Source organism: Ursus arctos, unplaced genomic scaffold (genome assembly GCF_023065955.2).
Source record: "Ursus arctos isolate Adak ecotype North America unplaced genomic scaffold, UrsArc2.0 scaffold_21, whole genome shotgun sequence".
NCBI lineage: Eukaryota > Metazoa > Chordata > Mammalia > Carnivora > Ursidae > Ursus > Ursus arctos.
Window position 1 is genome coordinate 19,442,917 of NW_026622886.1, and position 21,340 is coordinate 19,464,256.

The 21,340-nt window shown below is 42.6% G+C and overlaps 1 protein-coding gene across 1 annotated transcript in view; it reads right to left on the reverse strand.

Moving 5' to 3' along the window:
* PLXNC1 (plexin C1) overlaps positions 1–21,340 on the reverse strand; it is a 142,391-nt gene that overhangs the window by 62,883 nt on the left and 58,168 nt on the right. The window contains exons 6-9 of the mRNA XM_026499885.4: positions 16,035–16,188; positions 12,752–12,839; positions 10,556–10,658; positions 10,313–10,414 (exon numbers count right to left, since the gene is read on the reverse strand). Of these exons, the coding sequence (XP_026355670.1) occupies positions 10,313–10,414; positions 10,556–10,658; positions 12,752–12,839; positions 16,035–16,188 (447 nt within the window). The remainder of the gene's footprint in view (positions 1–10,312; positions 10,415–10,555; positions 10,659–12,751; positions 12,840–16,034; positions 16,189–21,340) is intronic.

Here is a 21,340-nt window from a genome sequence, read left to right on the forward strand (position 1 = left end):
TGATGCTAGGCCAGTGTTATCATTAAGCTGGAATAAATGTCATTCTGGATAAATTTAATTCCCAGAAAACAGTCCCTATTTTTTGTTTGTCTCAGTTGGGCTATTTGAATCAAGGAGTATACTGCAGGGAAAAACTTCAATAAATGAACCCAATCAGCCACCTGATATCCAGTAGTCAGATGCCAAACCACTGTGGTGAACTGCTGCTTCTCCCTGGTACCCATTACAGACTTTATTAGGCCCTTATCAAGAAAGTTTCCCTTGCAATAACCTGCTACCCGAGGCCCCACGCCATGTAGGCTTATGCACCTTGCTTCTCTGTGTGCAACGTCTAATCAAAATCTTCTTAAAAGTCTGACTCTTGGATTGGGCTCAGGTCATGACCTCACAGGTTACGGGGGCCCTGTGTTGGGCTCTGCACTCAGCGCAGAGTCTGCTTAGGATTCTCTCTCTCTTTCTCCCTCCTCCCCCGACTCGTGCTTTCCTTTTCTCTCTCTCTCAAAGAAAGAAAGAAATAAAATCTAAAAACACAACAAAACAAATCAAGTATTCCACACAGCTAAAAAAAAAAAAAAAATACAAATTCTCCTTAAAAGAATAAGGCCTTTATTTGATGGCAAGAATCATTTCCCTTTCAAAGACAAGACAATTCTGATTCCTTTCACTTTTCTTCTACAGATGCTATCGTCTATCGTTTTGATCATTCTGTTGTTCTTTTGTGGACCATCCGCAGCATGTCTGTATTCTCCTACAGTATGGTGACCAAGACAGGACAGACAACTCTGACACCGGCCAAAATATAAAGTGCCGCACATCTCTAGCATGAGTGCGTTTCGTGCTTGTACACTTGACATCTGCAAACAACCTCCAGGGCCAGACACACAAAATCATGTGATATTCGGTGAAGCCGTAAATGCCAAACGTATCCACATGGAGGATCAAATCTAGGAGGAAGCCACTGATGGCACCTGGAGAGCATTGGTCATGCCCAGTGCTGGCTTGCCACCTGCCTTCTGAAGCAGCCTGCTACCCTCTGCTCCTTCCCCTGTGTGATGCTTCTCACAAAGGACTTGCGGGGCTGTTCAGGCTGCAACGGCTGCCGAAAGAGAGGCTGGCTTCTGCTCCTCGGCAAACACAGGTGCTGTATGTACGTAGAGCGGTCACCCGCACTCATTAGCACTGTGGATTCTGCAGATGGAGGTCGATTCATCGTTCATGTCATCACAGCAATGATGCAATGTGACAGAACTGATTCCAGGGGCAAAATTTATTTTAATCACTTAGTAGAGGACTTTTGCCCCATATTTATAGAATCATGAAGGGTCTGAAAGGGTCACTTTAATTATTCTGTTATACTTGACTGCATTTTATGGGGGAAATTATCTGCAAGAGTGGTACTTGGAATGGGGGGATTAGCAAAGACTTCAAGATAAATCCCTTGCAAATGTCAAGTGTGTGCTCTATAGCTAAAGGCTTACTCTTCGCTCTGACACAGTGACAGCTAAGTGAACACGTATTTATTGAGCACGTATGGGGTCCCCAGCAGAGCCCCAGGTGTTGTGGGAGACACATGATCTACGCGTGCCCCGGGGCAGGGGCTGGCGAACTACTGGATTTGCCTGGAGCAAGCCAAATCCCGTCCATCACTTGCCCTTGTATGGCCCGTGAAAGAAATGTCAAAAAAGTAATAATGTTCCAGGACATGCGAAAATACATGAAATTCCGATTTCAGTGTCCACAAAGGAAGTCTTTTTGGAACACAGCCACACCCATTCAGGGACGTATCACCCATGGCTGCTTCGCACGACAGCGGGGAGTAGCTGTGGCTGAGACCACGGAGCTCACAAAGCTTAAACCATTCACCGTCTGGCTCTTTGTAGAAATAAAGGTGCTAACCGTTGTACAGTAGAAGCCCACTGCCTTCTTAGGGCGGCAAGATAGCCTGCATTTTGTTTTACGTTAATCCCAAAAAAGACTCACATTTACATCCAAGTCCACTGTGAGCCCCACGTTTCTTTCTGGACAGCCCTTCTGGATTCTCTGTATTGATACTGTGATATCTGCTGCTCAAGATTCTCACACACCCCAAGTAAATGCTGCTTCTCTACTCTCGGGAGAGGATAAAAAGAACCTTATAACTGAAGTAAAAAAAAAAAAAATTTAAGGGGGTTATATTTTGTGTCTTAAATGGTTCTATAAACACCATCAGAGGACCTACCACGTTGCCTTATTAACTTTTTATTTCTCCATGAGCAGAGACAGCCCTGCTACTTCAAAAGGATTTTATTTTTAAACCCTTTTGTTTAGAGAAGTTTCCATTGGCTGTCTAGGATGAAATCCAGCCCTGGTCTATCTCCTGAAAGCAGATGCTTCTAGTCTGTTTGCAAAGAGGGTCAGATTAGTTGTCCTTTGTTTGCTTGGAGAACCTCTCTTGATGTTAATGAGTGAGTTAAAGAGCTAGCAAGAGGATCTCATCGAATACATGGTGCAGGTATACAAGGAAAAAAAGAGAGAGAGAGAGGGTAGCTACATGGCTCTACCCTGTGGCTGCAACAATTCTTAGAAATATAACATCTTCTATTTTTACTGATAAAGGTTTTTAAAAATCCTGTACAGACAGAAGGCAAAGAATGACCTCCCAACAAATGTTTCACACACTTATTTTAGATCTATTTTTATATTTTAATCAAGAGTTAATCTCAGAGCCTGGTATGAAGTAGTAGGCCCCCAAGCTGACACACCAAAGGGGTTAATTTAAAAACAGAATCTAGGGGCGCCTGGGTGGTACAGCGTTTAAGCGTCTGCCTTCGGCTCAGGGCGTGATCCTGCCGTTATGGGATCGAGTCCCACATCAGGCTCCTCCGCTATGAGCCTGCTTCTTCCTCTCCCACTCCCCCTGCTTGTGTTCCCTCTCTCGCTGGCTGTCTCTATCTCTGTCGAATAAATAAATAAAAATCTTAAAAAATAAAAATAAAAATAAAAACAGAATCTAGTTTGATACAAAGAGACGCTTTCTTCCAGCCATACAGTAGGATTCCGCCCTCATCTTAGGTCCAAGGATTTCCACGCACCAAATCCAAACGCCACTGACGGTAACCTTCACCACCTGTGTTGTTCAGCAATTAACCTCAGAACAGTCCGCTTCTTGTCAGTTGCATTTTAAAGACATAAGAGCTCTTTTTAAATGGCTGCCCAATTTTAAATTATTTAATAGAACACTATGAACTCTGGTCGCTCACTAGTTTAAATTACTCCCTTTTTTGTATATGAAAGCACATTAGAAACTGGTTAATTAGGTGATTACAGAATACCCACTTATTTTTATTTTCTTAAAACGAAGTCATTGTAAGATATTGGAAACAGCACAACCCCTAAGAAATAGCTATCTCTGAAAAGGTCTAAAGGATCACTTCTGACAGTAAGAGTACTTTTTGTGAAGTCTGACGTCAACACAATTCAAATTACCATGACATTAATGGAGAAAATACTGCTATGATTGAAAAGAATATAGGAAAGAGGTGCATTAGGAAGGCTCCGTTTATTAAAACCAAATTGTACGCTATTAATCTGTTTTTTAAAAAAATCTGAATATAGCAAAGCTCTCGGTAGGCTTGGACCTGAATCAACGCTCAGTAAAACGTCTCTCAGAGTTTCACTGGTGAAATTAGTTCAAACAGGACTGGATAAAAAGTCACATGGATTCAAAACCAGCTGGAAATCTGAAACCAAAGGACATTAGAGAGATGAAAGGTAGCACAACTAATTAAAGGAAAGTGTCCTGTAGGGCCCTACAGGGGTGAATATTTGGTTCAGAATTATTTAACATCTTTATTAATGACTGAGAAGGACAGAAGTAATGTATTCATGAAATGTAGAAGTTGAAAAAAGCAGTGGCCAGCAGCGGAAATAGAAAAGTATAAAAGGAGGTGAGATACTGAAAGAAAATACAATCCCACCGAAGAAAAAATGAGAGCACCAGCTAGGACAACAGGGTCATGGATCAGACCCAAGTGAACACTCCCTCATGGGGGCCCCTGTACAGGCCCCAGGAAATGAGATGTAACCTCCAATCTCCCGATGGCCCCAGGATGTACCAAGAATCAGAGTGGCAACTGAGACAGACCAGAAGATGACAGACCAAGGTCCTGGGCTAAGAGATCAAGGCTCACTTCTCTGACCTGGAGACTCTAAGGGGAGGCTGGCCTGGCCCCAGGAGGGGCTGCCAAGGCCACTCCACATAGTTGTTACTCTTGGCCACTGAACCTTCTTCCGAGTGTGGCAACTCAGAACTGGCCTGGGTGACTGGGACTCCATGACGAGGGCGGGCAGCTCCTCCCCTCCAGAGACCCCGAGTGTAAATCAAACCCCACCCCTTTGCTGAGTTCGACTTCAGCACGAGGCTCTTGCTGCTCCACTCTCCTATAGGCCTCAGTTTCCCATCTTGGGCCTTTTTTGCTCTCGCAGTTCTAGAGAAGATGCCGCCCCTCTCTGGAGGCTCTGAAGCTAATACCCCTGCCCTGGCTGGAGGTCTTCACCCCATGCACGTTTGTGCCACAGATGGGACAGGCTCTGCCAGTCTAACACCAAGAGAAGCCAACGTTAGCTTTCTCCCGTCCAGACTGACTCTTATCATGAACACTACATCATGTAATACTTGCTTATATTCATTGAGGTCATACAGTGTAGAGCAGTGGTTAAAACTGTAGGCTCTGGCGTCAGACTGCCTGGGTTCAAAGCTCTTGCCTATCATTTACTACCCACCTGTCCTCTGCAAGCCAGCGTCGCTTCGTCTGTAAACTGGGGATAACAGGCTCACTGTGAAGCTTACATAAAGAGATACTCTGAGCTTAGGACATAGCATAGGCTCAGAAACTATGGGTTACCCCTATTCAATTTAGTACATTCTGGCACTCCTTCTTACATCTTCTTCTGTTGTACACACTCAACTGCTTCATGAAAATGAATTTTACTTCCTCCAAAATACTGTAAGTTCCACAGTGTAAGCTCCATGAGGGCACACATTTTGCCCACCTGTCTAGCACATAGTAAGTGCTCAATAAACACATTTTGAATAAATGGATAAATGAACGATTGCCACTGCATTCCACAGCACCTTGCCCACTGCTACACCCACAGAAGCCACCCAACAAGGTAGATCTTAAACTTAATTTCGCTGTTCAAGGCAAGGTGTCTGAAGGAGTCGATTTGGATTGCCTGGGAGAAATTAGGATGCATATCCAGAAGTGGTGGAGAACGAGAACAGGAGGTGCGATGAAGACAAAGAAAGAACACTATGAATGTAGGTCCCCCGAGAGCAGGAGACACGGCTTTGCAGGGTGTATTTCCACCCGACCGAGATAAGCAGACGGCGAAGAATAACAAATATTAGAACAACATCATCTCATAGATCTTCACAACCTTTCTGTGAGAACAGGAGAGGGAGAGCAGCCAGCTCTTCTCTCAGCAGGTGGAAGACTGTTAAGAAAAGCAAGGAAGGGAGGTGAGCATAGGGCCACGGGGCCAACTGTCTGAGAGAGACCGGCCTCCATGGCTGACAGTATTTCTTATCCAAAGGGCAAACACAGGGCTTTGAGTTCACGTCCCTATTTTCGTGGTGTCTTTCCTTAATGCAGCCCCCTCCCTGATGAATGACAACACACATTTGTAGCTCGGGTAAAGTGGGGATAAGGACATGAAACAGCGTGAGGGCAGCAGGCCCAACCTGAGACTGAGCCAAGAACCCTGTCTCCTAAGTGCCACGTCCTCGGATGAGCAAATTCCCACCTTAAAAGATAAATGTCTCAAGTAGCATCCTGTGGCTATCGAAGAACAAAACCCAAGCTCCTTGGCCTGGTGTGAAAGGCCCCATAGATGCAGGTTACAGTGTCATGTCAGCCCTGTGTCCCAGGACTTCCTGCACCCTTCTCTCCAGCCAGACTGAATTACTTGGGGTCTCCTGGACCCCAGGTACGGATGCCCTGCAATTTTCTGGCAACCCACTATGCTTTTGCTAATGCTAACCCCTCTGCTTAGAATACCCAGTCCTCTGTCTCCATGTGTCTTATCCCTCAATGGTTGGCTGAAATGCCATCTCTGTTTATCAATCCATCCATCCATCAAAACCTTAACCAACCACACTGATTAAGTGTTTTTAGCTGCCAGGACTGGGCTTAAATAAATAGGAATGACTAAGCCAAGACTGTGGGCACAGCCAGGCTCTCGGAGTTCGTGTAATTTCAGGTACTTCTCCTATGTTAATATTTTTTATCTTATATTCTTACTATGTACTCATGGACAAGAATCTTGAGACTGATAGCAAGACATGTGCCTGATTCATCTGTGTCCTCCTCATTGTAGCCACGAAGCTCAATATAATGGCTTTGACTAGGTGCCCAACATATACCTGTAGGAAGATTCAACTCCAGATCAGCATCATGAAGCCTAAGAAGAGGTCTGCACCATCCCCACCTTCTGTCTTCAGCACCCAGCACGCAGGAAACACTCAGCACATGGGTGGTATGGGAAGATGCATCGAGGGAGAGCTCTCAGTGGCTTCTCTGCCAGCACAAGTGTTCAGTACTTCATTTAAGGCCAACACAGGACCCAAACTAGAAATGCGGAGTTACACATCACATGATAATGAAAGACAGTAGCACACGCCAGAGCGTGAGCAATCCCTCCTGTGACCAATACTACGTCATTCCCTATGAACCGAAGTCAAGATTCTGTTCTGAGCCACGTATTCAAAGAAAACATTCCAGTATCAACAAAATACCTTTCTCCAAACTAAGAAGGGTCATTCACACAGCAGCACTGGAGACAGGCCTGGACTTTTGGTTACGTTCAGCCTTGTCTTGCCCTCTTGGTAACCCAGCCAGTTCTTCTAACCACCCAGTGTCAAAGGTCAAAAGGCACAGGAAGACACTAACATAAAAGAAATGTTAAAAGTCATTGTCTGGACTACCACTCCGCAATAAAAAGGAACACACTATTGATCTGTAAAAGAGCTTGGATGAATTTTCAGAGAATTATGTTGAGTTAAAAAGGCCAATCCCAAAAGGGCACGTCTGGATGACTCCATTTATATAGACTCCTTGCAATTATAAAATTATAGAAATGGAGAGCAGATTAGTAGAAGCCAGGGGTCAGAAATGAGGAGTAGGAGGGAGGAGGAAAGGGGGTGTGGTGATAGAGCTGTTCTGTATCTTGACTGTTATCACTGTCAGTATCTTGGTTGTGATACCATGTGATAGTTTTGCAAGATGTTACTATTGGGGGAAACCAGGCAAAAGATAGGGAAGATCTCTCTGTGTTATTTCTCTACAAGCACACGTAATCTACAATTGCCTCAAAATAAAAGTTTAAATTTTTCCCAGTCTTGAAAAAGATGAACAGAGTTGAACAACTCACACTTTCTAATTTCAAAACTTATTACAAAGCTACAGTAATGAAAACAGTGTGATATGGGTATAAAGACAGACATATAGAGCAGTGGAGCAGAACAGACAGCCCAGAAGTAAACCCTTGCTTATCTGGTCAAATGATTTTTGATAAGGGTGCCAAGGCCATTAAATGGGAAAAGGACAATCTTTTCAACAAGTGGTGTTTGGAAAACTGGATATCCACATGGGAAAGAATGAAGTTGGACCCTTACTTTATGCTATATATAAAAATTAACTCAAAATGGACCAAAGACCTAAATGTAAGAATTAAAACTGTAAATCTCTTAGAAGAAAACATGGGTGAAAACTTCATGACATTGGATTTGGCAATGATTTCCAGGATAGGACACCCAAAGCACAAGAAACAAAGAGAAAAACCAGACTTCACCAAGTTAAGAACTGTGTATCAAAGGATACAATCAACAGATTGAAAAGGCAACCTATGGAATGGGAGAAAATATTTGCAAATCATGTATCTGATAAGAGGTTGATATCCAGAATATATAAAGAACACCTAATAAATCAACAACAAAGAAAAACAACCTGAGTAAAAAATGGGCAAAGGACTTGAATAGACATTTCTCAAAGGAGATACACAAATGGCCAACAGGCACATTAAAAGATGCTCAATATCACTAATTACTAGGGGAAAGCAACTCAAAACCACAATGAGATACCACCTTACACCCACTTAGGATGGCTACCATAAAAACAACCACAAAAATGACAGGAGTTAGAAGGATGTGGAGAAACTGGAATGCTTATACACTGTTGGTGGGAATGTAAAATGGCAGAACACTATGAAAAACAGCATGGCATTCCTCCCAAAATCAAAAACAGGATTACCACATGATTCCGCAATTCCCCTTTTGGATATGCACCCAAAAGAAGGGAAAACAGGGTCTTCAAGAGATATCTATACATCCGTGTTTATAGTAGCATTATATACAATAGCCGAAAGGTAGAAGCAGCCCAAGTGTCCAACCACAGATGAATGGATGAACAAAATGTAGTATATACATACAGTAGAATATTTTTCAGCCTTAAAGAAGAGGCAAATTGTGTTCCATGCTATAATATGGATGAACCTTGAAGACATTATGTTAAATGAAATAAGCCAATCACAAAAAGACAATTCAATTCCTGTATGATTCCACTTATATGAAGTAGCTAGTGTAATCAAATTCATAGAGATAGGAAGTAGAATGGTGGTTGCCAGGGACTGGCAGGGGGTGGGGGGGGAGAGGAAACGGGAAGTTATTTTTTAACTGGGTACAAAGTTTCGGTTTTGCAAGATGAAATGTGTTCTGGAGATGGACTGTGATGATGGTTGCACAACAGTGTGCCTGTCCTTAACACCACTGAGCCGCACACTTAGAAGCGGCAAAGATGGTAAATTAAGTATCTCTTACTAAAATTGAAAAGAAACAACTAAGACAATAACAAAAGAGAAATTTAATTATTTTAAAAAGCCACTGCTTCCTTAATCCAAATACCTGTCATTATGTCTTAGTTTTACAAGCTAATGGGAAGAGAAGAGTAGTCCATCAATTAATAAAACCTCAAAGACTTCAAATCTGGAGATACTGGCACACCAAGCCTTTCTAATGTCTTCAATTAACTTCATAATCCATTTTGATTCACATTCTCTCTGCCTGTTAGTCATTCACCTCAAGTTACTATCAACATTTCAGTAGCGACGAAAAATGTGCTACTTATCTATATTGGCACTTGAACTTAAGTAACAACAAATGGATAAATCAAAGCCACAGATTAGTCATGAAATAGAAAACGGAGCCTTTTAGAAAAAGAAATGTTGTTTTAATTTGTCTGCTCCTGTTAGACCTCCAGATTAGTAAGAGCAAGAACCTATCCTGTTTTGCTTGTCACCACATAGTACATGCTCAATTAACTCCTGTCGGCTCAGTGAAGCCAGCCACTCTCAGCACAGCCACTATACTCTGCCCGGAATGTTCACATTGTCATATCCTTTCTTTTCAAACATGTCTGTTGGTTGATCCTGGTGATTGGCTATGAAGAAAATCAGTGGAATTTCCAAGGAAATTTCATGGAAAATATTTTTCCATGAAGAAAATTTTGGGGAAATGGAGAGACATAGAAATATATACATATAAATATATTATATTTATATGTATATATTTATGATATATTTATATATAATTTATATGTATACATATACATATATATACACATATGTGTGTGTATATATATATATCATAAGAAAATTTTGGGGAAATGGAGAGACATAAAAATATATATATAAATATATTTATATGTATATATTTATGATATATTTATAATTATATATAATTTATATGTATACATATACATATATACACATATGTGTGTGTATGTGTGTGTGTCATAAGACACAATTCTTTGCTTTGGCAGTATTAACTATGGGTCAGATCACCTCCACAAAGTAAAGAGAGGCAATCTGAAGGAGGTTAGTTTGTATACTCTGCATAGACTCCCCTCACCCCACATAACCCCCAGGAATGCCATCGCAAATGTGTGGTTCGAACTGAAACCCCCTCAGTGCTGTGTGTTATCTGCTTCCTTCTAACTCCTCCAGAGTGAGCTGCGAAGTCACCTTGAAAATTTTACTCCTACTGGAACAATATCATTTTTCATAATTACAGAATTTTAATTTCTTTTATGTGAGCGTGCAGTCTTTGATGTATTGAGCCAATTAAGTGGAACTTGGTTAAAAATCAAAGGTAAAGAAGGGAATTTTGGTAGAAAGTAAAACAGGGAATTTTTTAAAGGAACCCAAAGTAGGAGGAGTAGTTACTGTCATTTTTAAAAGGGGAATTTTTTCTGTCATGAGTCCAAAATCAGGGTCTGACCTGCAAGCCCTGATGGGTCCTATTACTCTTATTGTCCGTGAATCTTCCTCCTCCTGCTGTCCTGGGTGGTGTCCGTTTCTCAACAGCAGCTTGACAGTGTTCCTGAAATGAGGAATAGCCCTTCAACATTCGAACAGATGGGAAATTCAGAGTTTGAAACAAACACAAAAGACAGACCGGGACTGGGTGATCACGAACATTTATTTGTGGTTAAACCTTGTAATACCAAAAATGGTACTTTACCTGGCTTCGCTTGTAATCAGAAGGGTCACAGGCTGTGAAGGGATGGATACACTTCCTCTCACTTTTACACCAAGCACAGCCAGTTCCAATACATACTGGGCATCTGGCAACACGGAAAACCAACTTAATTCCTGCATTTTTAGGAAAACGTTCACCTCCCACAATTTCCCTCTGTGATGCAGTGTGCAAGCATTTAAAAGAAGATCAGAAAAAAAAAAAAAAAAAAACCCAAACCAAACCCCTGGACAGACTGATGAACCCAGGGGAGAGAAGACAGTCCTCTGAGGCTGAGGCTAGAGCACTGACTTTGTGCCCTGCTCTGGGCAGCCCCCGGGGCTGATGGACTGTCATCACACCTGCAGGGCTGTTGCCATGGAAACCGGAAGCTGGGGTCACCTGCTGCGCTGGGAGATAACAGGAACCCACTGGCTCTGTTTCTGAATCTGGTTCTGCTATTTGTCTACCCTCAGGTAAGTTTCCCTCTGGAGACTGACCTCCCCATCTCCAGCCCTGGCTCAGCACGCCCTCCCTCGCTGGAGCGGTAACAACCCCCAACTGCCTGGAAGATGCGAGACCAAAAGAATCGCCTGGCAAGTAGAGGGAAGGGGTGCCACTGTTGGCTTTTTCATCAAATTAAGGAAGAACTGTGTCTACTAATCAAATAACCTATCACGTGAGGCTCACAGCAGAGGGCTTGAAAAGCTCGTCATAGGAAAATCGGAGTTGAAGGAACAATAAAAACAGAAACTGAGGTTGGTCTGGAAACACAGCCACGGGGGGCGGGGGGGGGGGTGTCAGGCTGGGACAGCTAGAGGGCCAGTGCAGGGAGAGGGGACACCATTCGTATTTTATAGAGTCTTCTAGAAATGCCAAAGCACTCTGTGACTCTGATCTAGAGAAACTGCTGCTTCGACGGGAGAAGAAAACATGGCTCACTGGACGTGCGTATCCAGACACCCACGTGAGCTAGAAGCAGCCCTGCGATCTGCGTTCCCACCGCTGCCCCGCTGCCCCGCTGCCCCGCAGGGGCGAGTCCTGTACTGCACATTTTACTAAGGGAAGTAGGTACCCAAGGACCGGGCACTCTCTCCGTCTGAGGAGCTGCGGGTCTCAGCAGCTGCTTAATTACCTAGTTGTGGGGCCGGGGGCCAGTCACTTCCTTCCACCTGGCCTCTGACTGGGGAGGGGGAACCTGCTTTATGTTTCAGCCCTCTTTGAGCTATAAAATTCTTTGTAACTCTGCCCCTTCTTCCCTATTTTCACAGACTTCTGAGGCTTTCTGTATCAAGTTTGGTTTCTTCTTCCTCCTGAAATTCATCTAGTTTACTAGAACTGAACTTGATCCTTCTCTGAGAGCGCCACAGCAATAATGATGTGGTCCAGGGGCTCCTGTTTGGCTAGCTGTAGAGGGACTCTCCAACTCCGTTTCGAGCCTGAATTCCTTTCCCCCCCTACCAACAGTGGTTCCCAAGCCAGGCCAAAAGAAACTCGCATTCGATACCCACAGAGTTGGTCAATCAAACGACTGAATGAACTATAGAATCACTAATAATACAGCTTCCCGTTGTTTCCATGGGAACCTCCAACCCATCTTTCAACTGGAAAATCAGAAATCTGAGAAACACATTTCCTCCCTATCTTCTCTCTGCATTAGAGGCAAGGAGTGAGGTGTGGCCCTAACTCAGGGGGGTACGTAGTCCAACATGGCCAAAGGTGATACAAAAAGGTGGGAGCGGGGGGAGAATGAACATGTTCTTTCGATGAAAGAGATTTCATCTTGTCCTTCTCCTTGATGATCTCCCTTGCCTCATGCTCACACCCTCTCCCTTGACTCAAATTCCCAAAGCCATTCCGATCAGGGGAGAACATAGCAGCACCACCTCCCCGCTCCCCCCCCCCCCCCAACTCTACTCACTCCAAGGCGCCTTGTGGTCTGGGGAAAACGTATTTCCCTGTTGGGAGGAACACTTAAGCCCAGTTGTTTGCTCCTTAGCTGCTCCACCTTACTTACCAGGGCTTGAACGAGCCAGCTTATTAGCTCAGGGGCCCTCCTATCTCCCGTTAGGCCATGCTCCAAAAGGCACTTTAGAAAGTTCCACTCCACAAAAGAGTTCTTTATGGAGGAAATGGAGGCATAAAGCAAATAAATAAATTAAAACCAATGAGAGAATATTTAAATTTCAAATAAAATCTTACTCTCTTAATGACGAGCAGTTGGTAAAGTTGAATCTTTTTGATAAATGCCAAGAACCGACAGAGAATGTCACGTTGACAACCAAAACATCTGGAGCAAAGGGGAAAAAAATGTCATTTACGGTGGAGTCCCGCTATCGTCAAGCAAAGCTGTAAATGCAAAAAATAAATATTTTTGCCTCCTTTGCATAGAGGGTGGGGGTGTGCCAGCTGTTCGCTAACATTTCAATCAGTATGTGGTTCCTTCCCGTGGGCCATTCACGTCAGGCAGCCAAAGTGCAGAGCACAAGCCTCCAAACAGACCCGGGCCCACCTCGCATTCCAAGCCTCCCATGGATAATCACTAGGAAAAAGCCATTTTACAGCCCATTTACATCTCATACTCTCCCCGGGATCACTATCTCAGCTTGTAATTGGCCACAGCATAAGAATAAAACAAGTCACCGAGCAAGAACTGCCTAGAACATGATAACCAGAATGTTAGAAACGAAATTCCTGTAGCTTCAGCAAAATCCACACTACTGATGTTTGCCCAACAGACCCTAAGTGTGCTTCCCATGGGCTGGGCTCCGTGATCCTCTTGGAGTCAACTGTTGCCAAGTCTATGATAAAAGGTTTTCTTATTTGCTTTGGAAAACATACTCATTGGGTAGAAACCCTTGAAAAGAATAAAGTAACAAGAAAAATAAAAACCGTGCTCAATCAGCATTAGAGAAACGTCATCGTTTCTGTATGTCTTTAACTTCCATATTCTATCCAAGATGATTCCCAATCCCAGTCAGAATCACTTGAGAAACTGATGAAAACCGTTCCCAGAGCCACGCCCCTCGATATCCTGACGTAACACACCCGGAGAGCCTCTGGGACTCTGTGGTGGGCAGCGTTCCCCATGACATGATTGCATACAGCCGGCGCTGGGTGCCGCAGCCTGGAGTGGCCCCCTTCAAAACCCACTGTGTCCAGGGACCAGTGCTCCTCTGTGAGGTTTTCACCATCATCCATTTGGTAGGATACTGTCTTCCTTTTATGAGTTAGTGGAGACAGGATGAGACTTCTAAAACGAAAGACTTCGCTTGACCAAATAAGTTGGTGTAAGTTTGTTGGCACCCTTTCTTACTGAAATGTTATTAGTGTGTGATTCCCAAAGTCTGAGAACTCTTATCTTAAGATACTTTTCTACAGCGATAACATTCTAAAAGCCAGGATGCCACATACGATTCTGCTCACATGAAGGGGTTATATGTGAAAGGATAACCCTTGGTTGTAAAGACAAGGAGGGCTGGGGGGGGGGGCATGACCTCTCAGCAAGAGCATTGGCAGAGCCACTTGTAAATGTTAGTAGAACGGACATACGGACAGGAAGCATGGAGAGACTCCCAGGGAAATTACATTTCAGTGGAATCTACAATGTTCAGTGATGAACACCAGGAAAAGCTGCATTTTTCTTCAGGTCAGCCATGCACAAAACACTACTGGGAAATATCACAAGGAAATGAATGTATTTGATCTCTGCTCTGGTAGCATTCACAGTGATTCTGTAAGAGATAAAATGGCTCAGGTGGAAAAACCCAACAATGACAGGACAGTCAAGGAAACATCCCACTAGTGGTCTGAGTTCCATGTGGCACCTGGCTACCAAGATGGGGGTGCCTGTGGGGACTGTGGGAGGTGCCCAAATAGCCGGACCGTTATGAAGGAAGTGACTCTTCCTCCAATGTTTCAAAGCAGAAGAGCAACAGGATTTGATGAAAGGGGTGACGGCACGGACACAGGTTTGGCAATGACACTGGCTGAGTGCACAAGGTGGGACGGGAGTTTGCTGGCTCAGAATATTCAAGGCATTCCAAGAAAAGGGCAGACAGAGGTTGGGTGCAACGGATGGAGGCTCTCAACGCGACCAAAGAGCTTTACGAGGTGATCTCAAAAACTTGAAAAACAGATTTTATACATGAGTAAGATCTGCATTATAATGAGCAAAATTAACCAGAAGTCTATCACAAAGGCTGCATAGTGTAAACGAGGAAAAATGGAGAACACAAATCATTTTCCAAGCTATCGATCCCAACCAGTTACCAAGAGCCCAGTGGCCGAGAGGCATTTTTTAAGCTTGCGTCTCTGGCCTGGTGCGCTAAATTCCCTTTGGAGAGATTTGGGATTAACTGAGTGACACCAGCTCTCGCCACAAAACTCCATTCCATCGTGATCGTCCCCCATTTTAGGAGGCCTGCACCAATGATGTGACCCCACTTCTAGTCTTTCTTGCCCACAGGGATTCATGAATCCTCAGTGTGTTCACCGTCACTCCTGTCCGTCTCTGGAATCTGTCCACTTCTCTCCATCCCTGTCTGTCTCTGCATCCGCTCTGTCACCCCCACCAGGATCACCCTAACAGCTTTCCTTCTGTCTGATTTTTCACAGCTCACGTCTTTCCTCTTCTAGCCATCCTCCACCTGTGGCCATTCATTCATTCAACAAAAATTTATTGCTTGCAAATGGCTCTTTATACCAGACACTCTGTGTCCTCTCTGGTATCTATTTTCTATTGCTCTGCTTTCCATCTGTCCCTACCCCGTTTGCCTAAACCATATAGAACTTCTTTTGGCTCTTCAAACAAAGCCTTTTCTCTCTTTCTAGCCATCAAGCTAGTTGGTCTCTGCCTGGAATACTCCTCCCCCTTTTCTTTGGCTCTACCTCCCAGGTTCACTTAGGTGCCTCCTTCCTCTGCTTCTCGTGGTTCTCTGTACATTTGCACGCTGCATGGTAACAGTTTACTTGTCTCTACCCCAAGAGACTATAAATACTGTCATCAAGGACCAAGTCTGTCTTTTTTGGTCACTGTATCCCCAGCAGCTAGCACCGTGCCCACCACATAGTAGATATTCAATAATACTTCCTTTCTGAACGAATGCAATGATGATAGAACATTAGCTGTTCTATTTTCTCATTGCATCAAGGGCATTCCCAGCTCTTCCCATCTCTGAATTATCCGAGCCCTTTGGGTGGGGTCAGTCCCACGGTCTCTAGCTTTACTCCACTGCTGTCTCCAGCATCCCCTCCTCCATCATTCTCCACTCCCACGTTAGCGCGGGATGCTGGAGTCAAGGGATGAGGGAGAGCTGAGGTGAGCAGCACCGAGGTGACAGCAGGAGGTGGGCAGAGACTGGGTCTATAGGGTGGGACTATACAGACCCCCTCACATTCAACTCGCTTCCTGGGCCATCTGCACTCAGGATGTTCTCTTGCCTTCTTCCCTTTCAAACAAGAAACCAGCAAAGGGCCCGCCTACCTCTGTAGGTTGCTCTGGTGGGGACGCTGCAGGCGCAGGTCTTGCTCGCCGGACTCTGACCCCTGCACAGCTGCCTGCCCGTGTCCACGTTCTTCACCACGCACTCCCACTCGGAGCGTCTGGGAGGGAAGCTTCCCACCACAGTCACTGTAGTCTGTGTGGGGAAGGAAAAGATTCAGGACCCACGTCATTGTGTTGGGACCCTCGCCATCCATCCTCGAGCCTTAAGGGAACTCACCCTTTGACATGCCAGAGAAGGAGAACTTCTCAGACTGCTGATGTAAAGAAAGAGACGTCTTATCGACTATTTGATTTGCCCTTTTGTGAATCACATATTCATATTCTTGGACTATTTTTCTGCTCTGTATTTTTCTTATCGTTTTTAAGAGCGCTTGGTATAGATATTAATCCTTATCTGTCATATTTCTGACACATATTGTCTCCTAATCTGTTTGTCTTGCAACTCGTATGCGTGGTATCTTTTACCCCACACAACGTGTTTTATGTCATCATGTTTTTGCCTTGGTTATAAAGTTATTCCCAAACTTTAGCCTATAGACAAATATAAAATTGTTCCACCATCTTTGTTTTGCTTTTTAAGCTTCTATCTGTAATCAATCTGGAATTTATTTTTATGTAAAGTATGAGATAAGGGTCCAACTTTATTTTTATCCAGATGGTTAATCAGCTATGTCATGACCATTTACTTAAAAAATACCCTCTTTTTCCCACGGAACTGAAATAACGCTTTTGTTATATATTAAATTATCATGTATCTGGAATCTATTTCTGAATTCCGCTCTGTTTCAATTATCTATTGATTTACTTCTATTTCAATGTCAAGCTTTTACTACTGTGATTTTAAATATATTTAACATCTGAAAAGGCAAATCTCTATTTATCTTTATTTTCATTATTTGCTTAGCATCTCCTAGACATTGATTGCTCTTCCATATAAATTTTAAGATTATCTCACCCAAATGGGGTGAGGAGATTATGAGTTTAATTGGAATGGTACTAAATATATGCATCAGTTTTAGGAGATCTTATATATTTGTAATATTAAGTATTCCCATCCAAACACATGATTTTTTTTCATTTTTTTCTATTTAGGACAGGGTTTATATAAGATGTACCTTGTTTCTTGGTGCTAAGATACATTTTTCATTTCCTTATTTCTTATTGGTAACGTTATTAGATTATAGTTAAGGAAGGTGACCTATGAAATCTACTTAAAATTGAGGTTTTTGTTTGTGGTCAAACATACGATCAGAGTTTTGGGGAGGGAGGCTGTGTGTATGTGTATGTACACAAATGGACGCAAAGAGAATATCTTGGAATTTCCCCTAACGCAACTTCTTTCCAAACAAATTATCTAAAGAAACAAGGCAGCCAGTTCTCATGTTGAAAGAGGAAAATTATCCCACCACAAAAAAAGGAAATGCAATGTGATGGGATAGCGGTGTCAGCTACTGTTACGGTGGTAATCGTATGGCTATATATCAATGCATCAAACCAACCCATCGTACATCTTAAACTTACACAATGTTAGATGTGATTGTATTTCAGTTTTAAAAAAGAAAATGAAGGTTAGAAAAAAAAGGAAATTAAAGGAATTAATATGTCAGTGGTGGACCCCTTTGGCAGCAGGTGCGTGAAGGGGATCTGGTGGGAAGATGGGAGCAGAGGAAGTGGTAACCTGCCAAGTATGAAGAGCTACAGTCCCAGACAACCTGGGAGGTGTCCGTCTTCTGTTATGCATTGGACTTTCATCCACATTTTCCAAATGGCCAGCCTGAAACTCTGTTGCCTCTTGTCCTTAAATCAGCTTGCTATGTCCAATCTACTCCTGGGGTCAGCGCCATCTTTCCATTTCCAGAACATTGTTTCTCAGCCATAAAGTCTTGCCAGAGAAGGTAAGTTCTTATAACCCAGCTTTAACTGAAGTCCACCCACCTTGAGCAAACTTGAGCATAGCAACAAAGCCCAAACCGCTCCCACTAGCTACCTCCCACAAATGGCTGAGCTCTCATTCACGCTGCCTCCTTCAACCCAGCATTTATAACTGCACATACATCTCAGCACATGATCACCTAGTCCCTGTATACATACAGGCCTTACATTTATTTCATTACTCAAACACTACAACACCAGAATCGGAAATTTTTTGAAATCCTTTTCTCAGCAGTTTTAAATTTTCCACATTTCCTTCCAGTTCTCACATAGCTTTTACATAACTGTAATCATTACATTTATTTGTTCCCTATTTATCAAGCTCTTAACATGTGCCAAGTGCTGTGCAAGGCGTTAAATGCTTTAGTGAGTCAAAGAGCTATAGTCCCTGCCCTTTAAGAGCTTATAGTCTAGCAGAAACACGGGGCAGGGGTGGGATGGGGAGGATGTCACCTTTCGGAAACTGGAGGGCCATACGGTATGAAGAGATCTTCCAGAGGGGATAGAAGCCTGGACTAGGATGGTAGAGACGGAAAGAACTGACAGGTTCAGGATACCCTTTAGAAGTAGTATGGGGCAGGACCCGAAGTAGGGCATGTGGATATGAAGGATTTTGGTAAGAAAAACGGATGGATGGAAGTACCGTGTACTGAGATGTGACACACGGAAAGGCAGACTTTGGGTGGAAAATGCAAGATTTCAATTTGGGGTGTGTTTAGTTCAAGATACTTGTGTAATAGTCAAGAGACAGATCGAGTTAGATATGGGCCTGGAACTCAGAGGAGCAATCTGGGCTAGAGATAATGGAGATCTGAGCACAGATATGAGACATAAAGACAAGGGAGTGGATAAAATGGTCAGCAGACAAAGTAGAGAGCCAAAGACAGGAAGAGCCCAAACTGGGTCTAAAACAACTCCAGTATTCAGAGTCAGGGAGAGATGAAGCCAGCAAAGGAGGCTGAGGCATGGCCAGAGAAAAGGAAGAGAGCATGGACACGGTGTGCCAAGGGCGGGAGGGCAACGGGAGAGGGGGTTTCAAGAACACAGACAACAGACCAAGTAAGAGGACTTACAGTGTCTGCTGGAATGGCCAGAAGGAGTTCGCTAGTAACCTCAGCAAGAACAGTACAGGGGAACTCTGGGGGCAGAAACCAGATTGGAGTTGCTCTGAAAATAGCAAGTTTTTTCAAGTGGAGTGGAAGGAGAGAAAAGCCAGGCTGCTGAAGGTATTTTTGTGTGGGCGTGGGTTCCAGGCAAGTATAGATGAAAAGCTGATGCCTTGGTTTAATAAACCCAACTTGGGAATCCTTCCCAGGTTGACAGCTCCTTCTCCAACTAGGCTGGATAGAGAGGGAATGAAGACACAAAGAGTCAGATGAGGTAGAAAGTCTGAATGTCTATTAGCTGGTCATGTCCACGGTGCCAGAGAGCTTGCTACACAACATTCGAGCAGGTTAGCAGACCTTATTTTACTTAACCATTCTGCTTATTGCCAAACAGCTTGTTTCTTTCCAGGTTTCTCAGTCTACAAAGCTACTGCAATGGCGTCTGCCTGCTTACGGTTTTGCTTCTTTCAAGTTACTTCTTCAGAATCCGAAGCCTGGAATTAGTGTTTCAAAAGAATGAATATACTTATGACTTTTGAATCAGAACACCAAATTGCTCTCCGAAAAGGCTGCGCTAATTGGCATTGCCAATGCCAGGTGTTAGCATATCTTAACACCTTAATTTGTAGTTATTAGATAACTAGTGAAGTTGAACATAGTCCCCTATGTCTAACTCTCTAAACCTCCTCTCGTGAGAATGCATGCTTTTGCCCACTCTTTGGTGTCCTGGCGTTTTTCTTTTTAATTTCTCCTGGTTTTAATATCAATGAATATCTTGCCTGCCGCAAACGTTTTCCTGAATTGTGCTTTAGTTATCTTTTTTGTTGTATATTTTTAAATGTCAAGTATATGAATATTTTTCCTTTGTTATTACATACTACATTGCTTCAGAGCTAAGAAGATTATACTTCCAATTATCTGTATTCATTTCTATTTTCTGTTTTTACATGTTAGCTTTTTATATGGATTCCTTAATTAGCTTAAATTTCTATATTTAATGTAAAATGTGAATTAAGTTATGTTTCCATATTGTAAGTCTGTTATCACAGCACCTTTTATGAAATTATTGTTTCCTCTTATTTTACAATGTCTGATCTTTACAATTTTTACATTTATTTCTGAGTTTTCTAGCCTAGTCCCATGATCTATATTCCTACTTTTAAACAGAATCATGGCTTGAGTTATTGTCGCTACCTACAAGTTTATAATCATATGGAAATGGTCTAGCTTAAATACATTTCTGTTTTTTCAAAATACATTTTGGATATTCTTGACTAGTTCACATTATTCCAGCTGAATTTTAGATTACTTTTAAGAAAAAGTCCATTCAAATCTTCACTGGGATGACATGAAATCTAGAAAATAGGTTGAGGAAGAAATGACATTTTTATGATATCTTCCTGCCCAGAAATGTAGTATGTGTCTGGATATATTCAAGATGTTTTTCCTGTCTTCCAAGAAAATACTTTGTGTGTTTTTATTTTTTTTATGCTTATGTTTTTAATTGGTAAGGTTTCCTTATCATGAGTTACAAACAGCCTCAGAAAACTATTGCCCCACTATCTAAGTACTGTTAGAATTGCTTAAGGCAAGCTATTGCATAGCCCAAATTATTATTTTGGTAGCTGTCTTCAACATGTATCTTCTAGTAAAAGTGATTTTAAAATATAGGGTATACACCTCACCCTTTAAGTTTCTGCCTAAGTATTTTGGTTGTTTTTCATGAATGGGATCTTTTACTAATTGACCTTAACTCCTTTACCTCACCTAACGTTATTGATATTTGAATGTTTATTGAACATTTAGCACTTTTACTTTTAATCTGAATAGTTTTTAAAGCCAATATATTTAGAATTTGAAGATACACAACCACTTAAGAGGAGCAAATAGTGATATTTTTAAATCTATTCCTTTCCCATAGTTATTTCCATTACTTGTCTCTTGTATTACTGCACTAAACGCAACTTTAAAAACAATGTGGGTTATATCAGTGATGGTGGGATTCCTTCTTTTCATGCTGATCTGTAAAAGAATGTTTCTAGTGTCTGTCTTAAGAGTCCTGCTGTTTGTAGGAAATACTTCTATTTCTATGTCTTTTCTGTTTTTATTAGTATTAGCCATTTTTACTGATTGTTACAATCTCTTTATAGGTATACAGACAGTTTTGCATAATGCAAAAATGGGATGTCACACATCCTTTTTTGGTGTTTATGTATGTGAGAATTTCATTTTTCTTCTTTTTTTTTT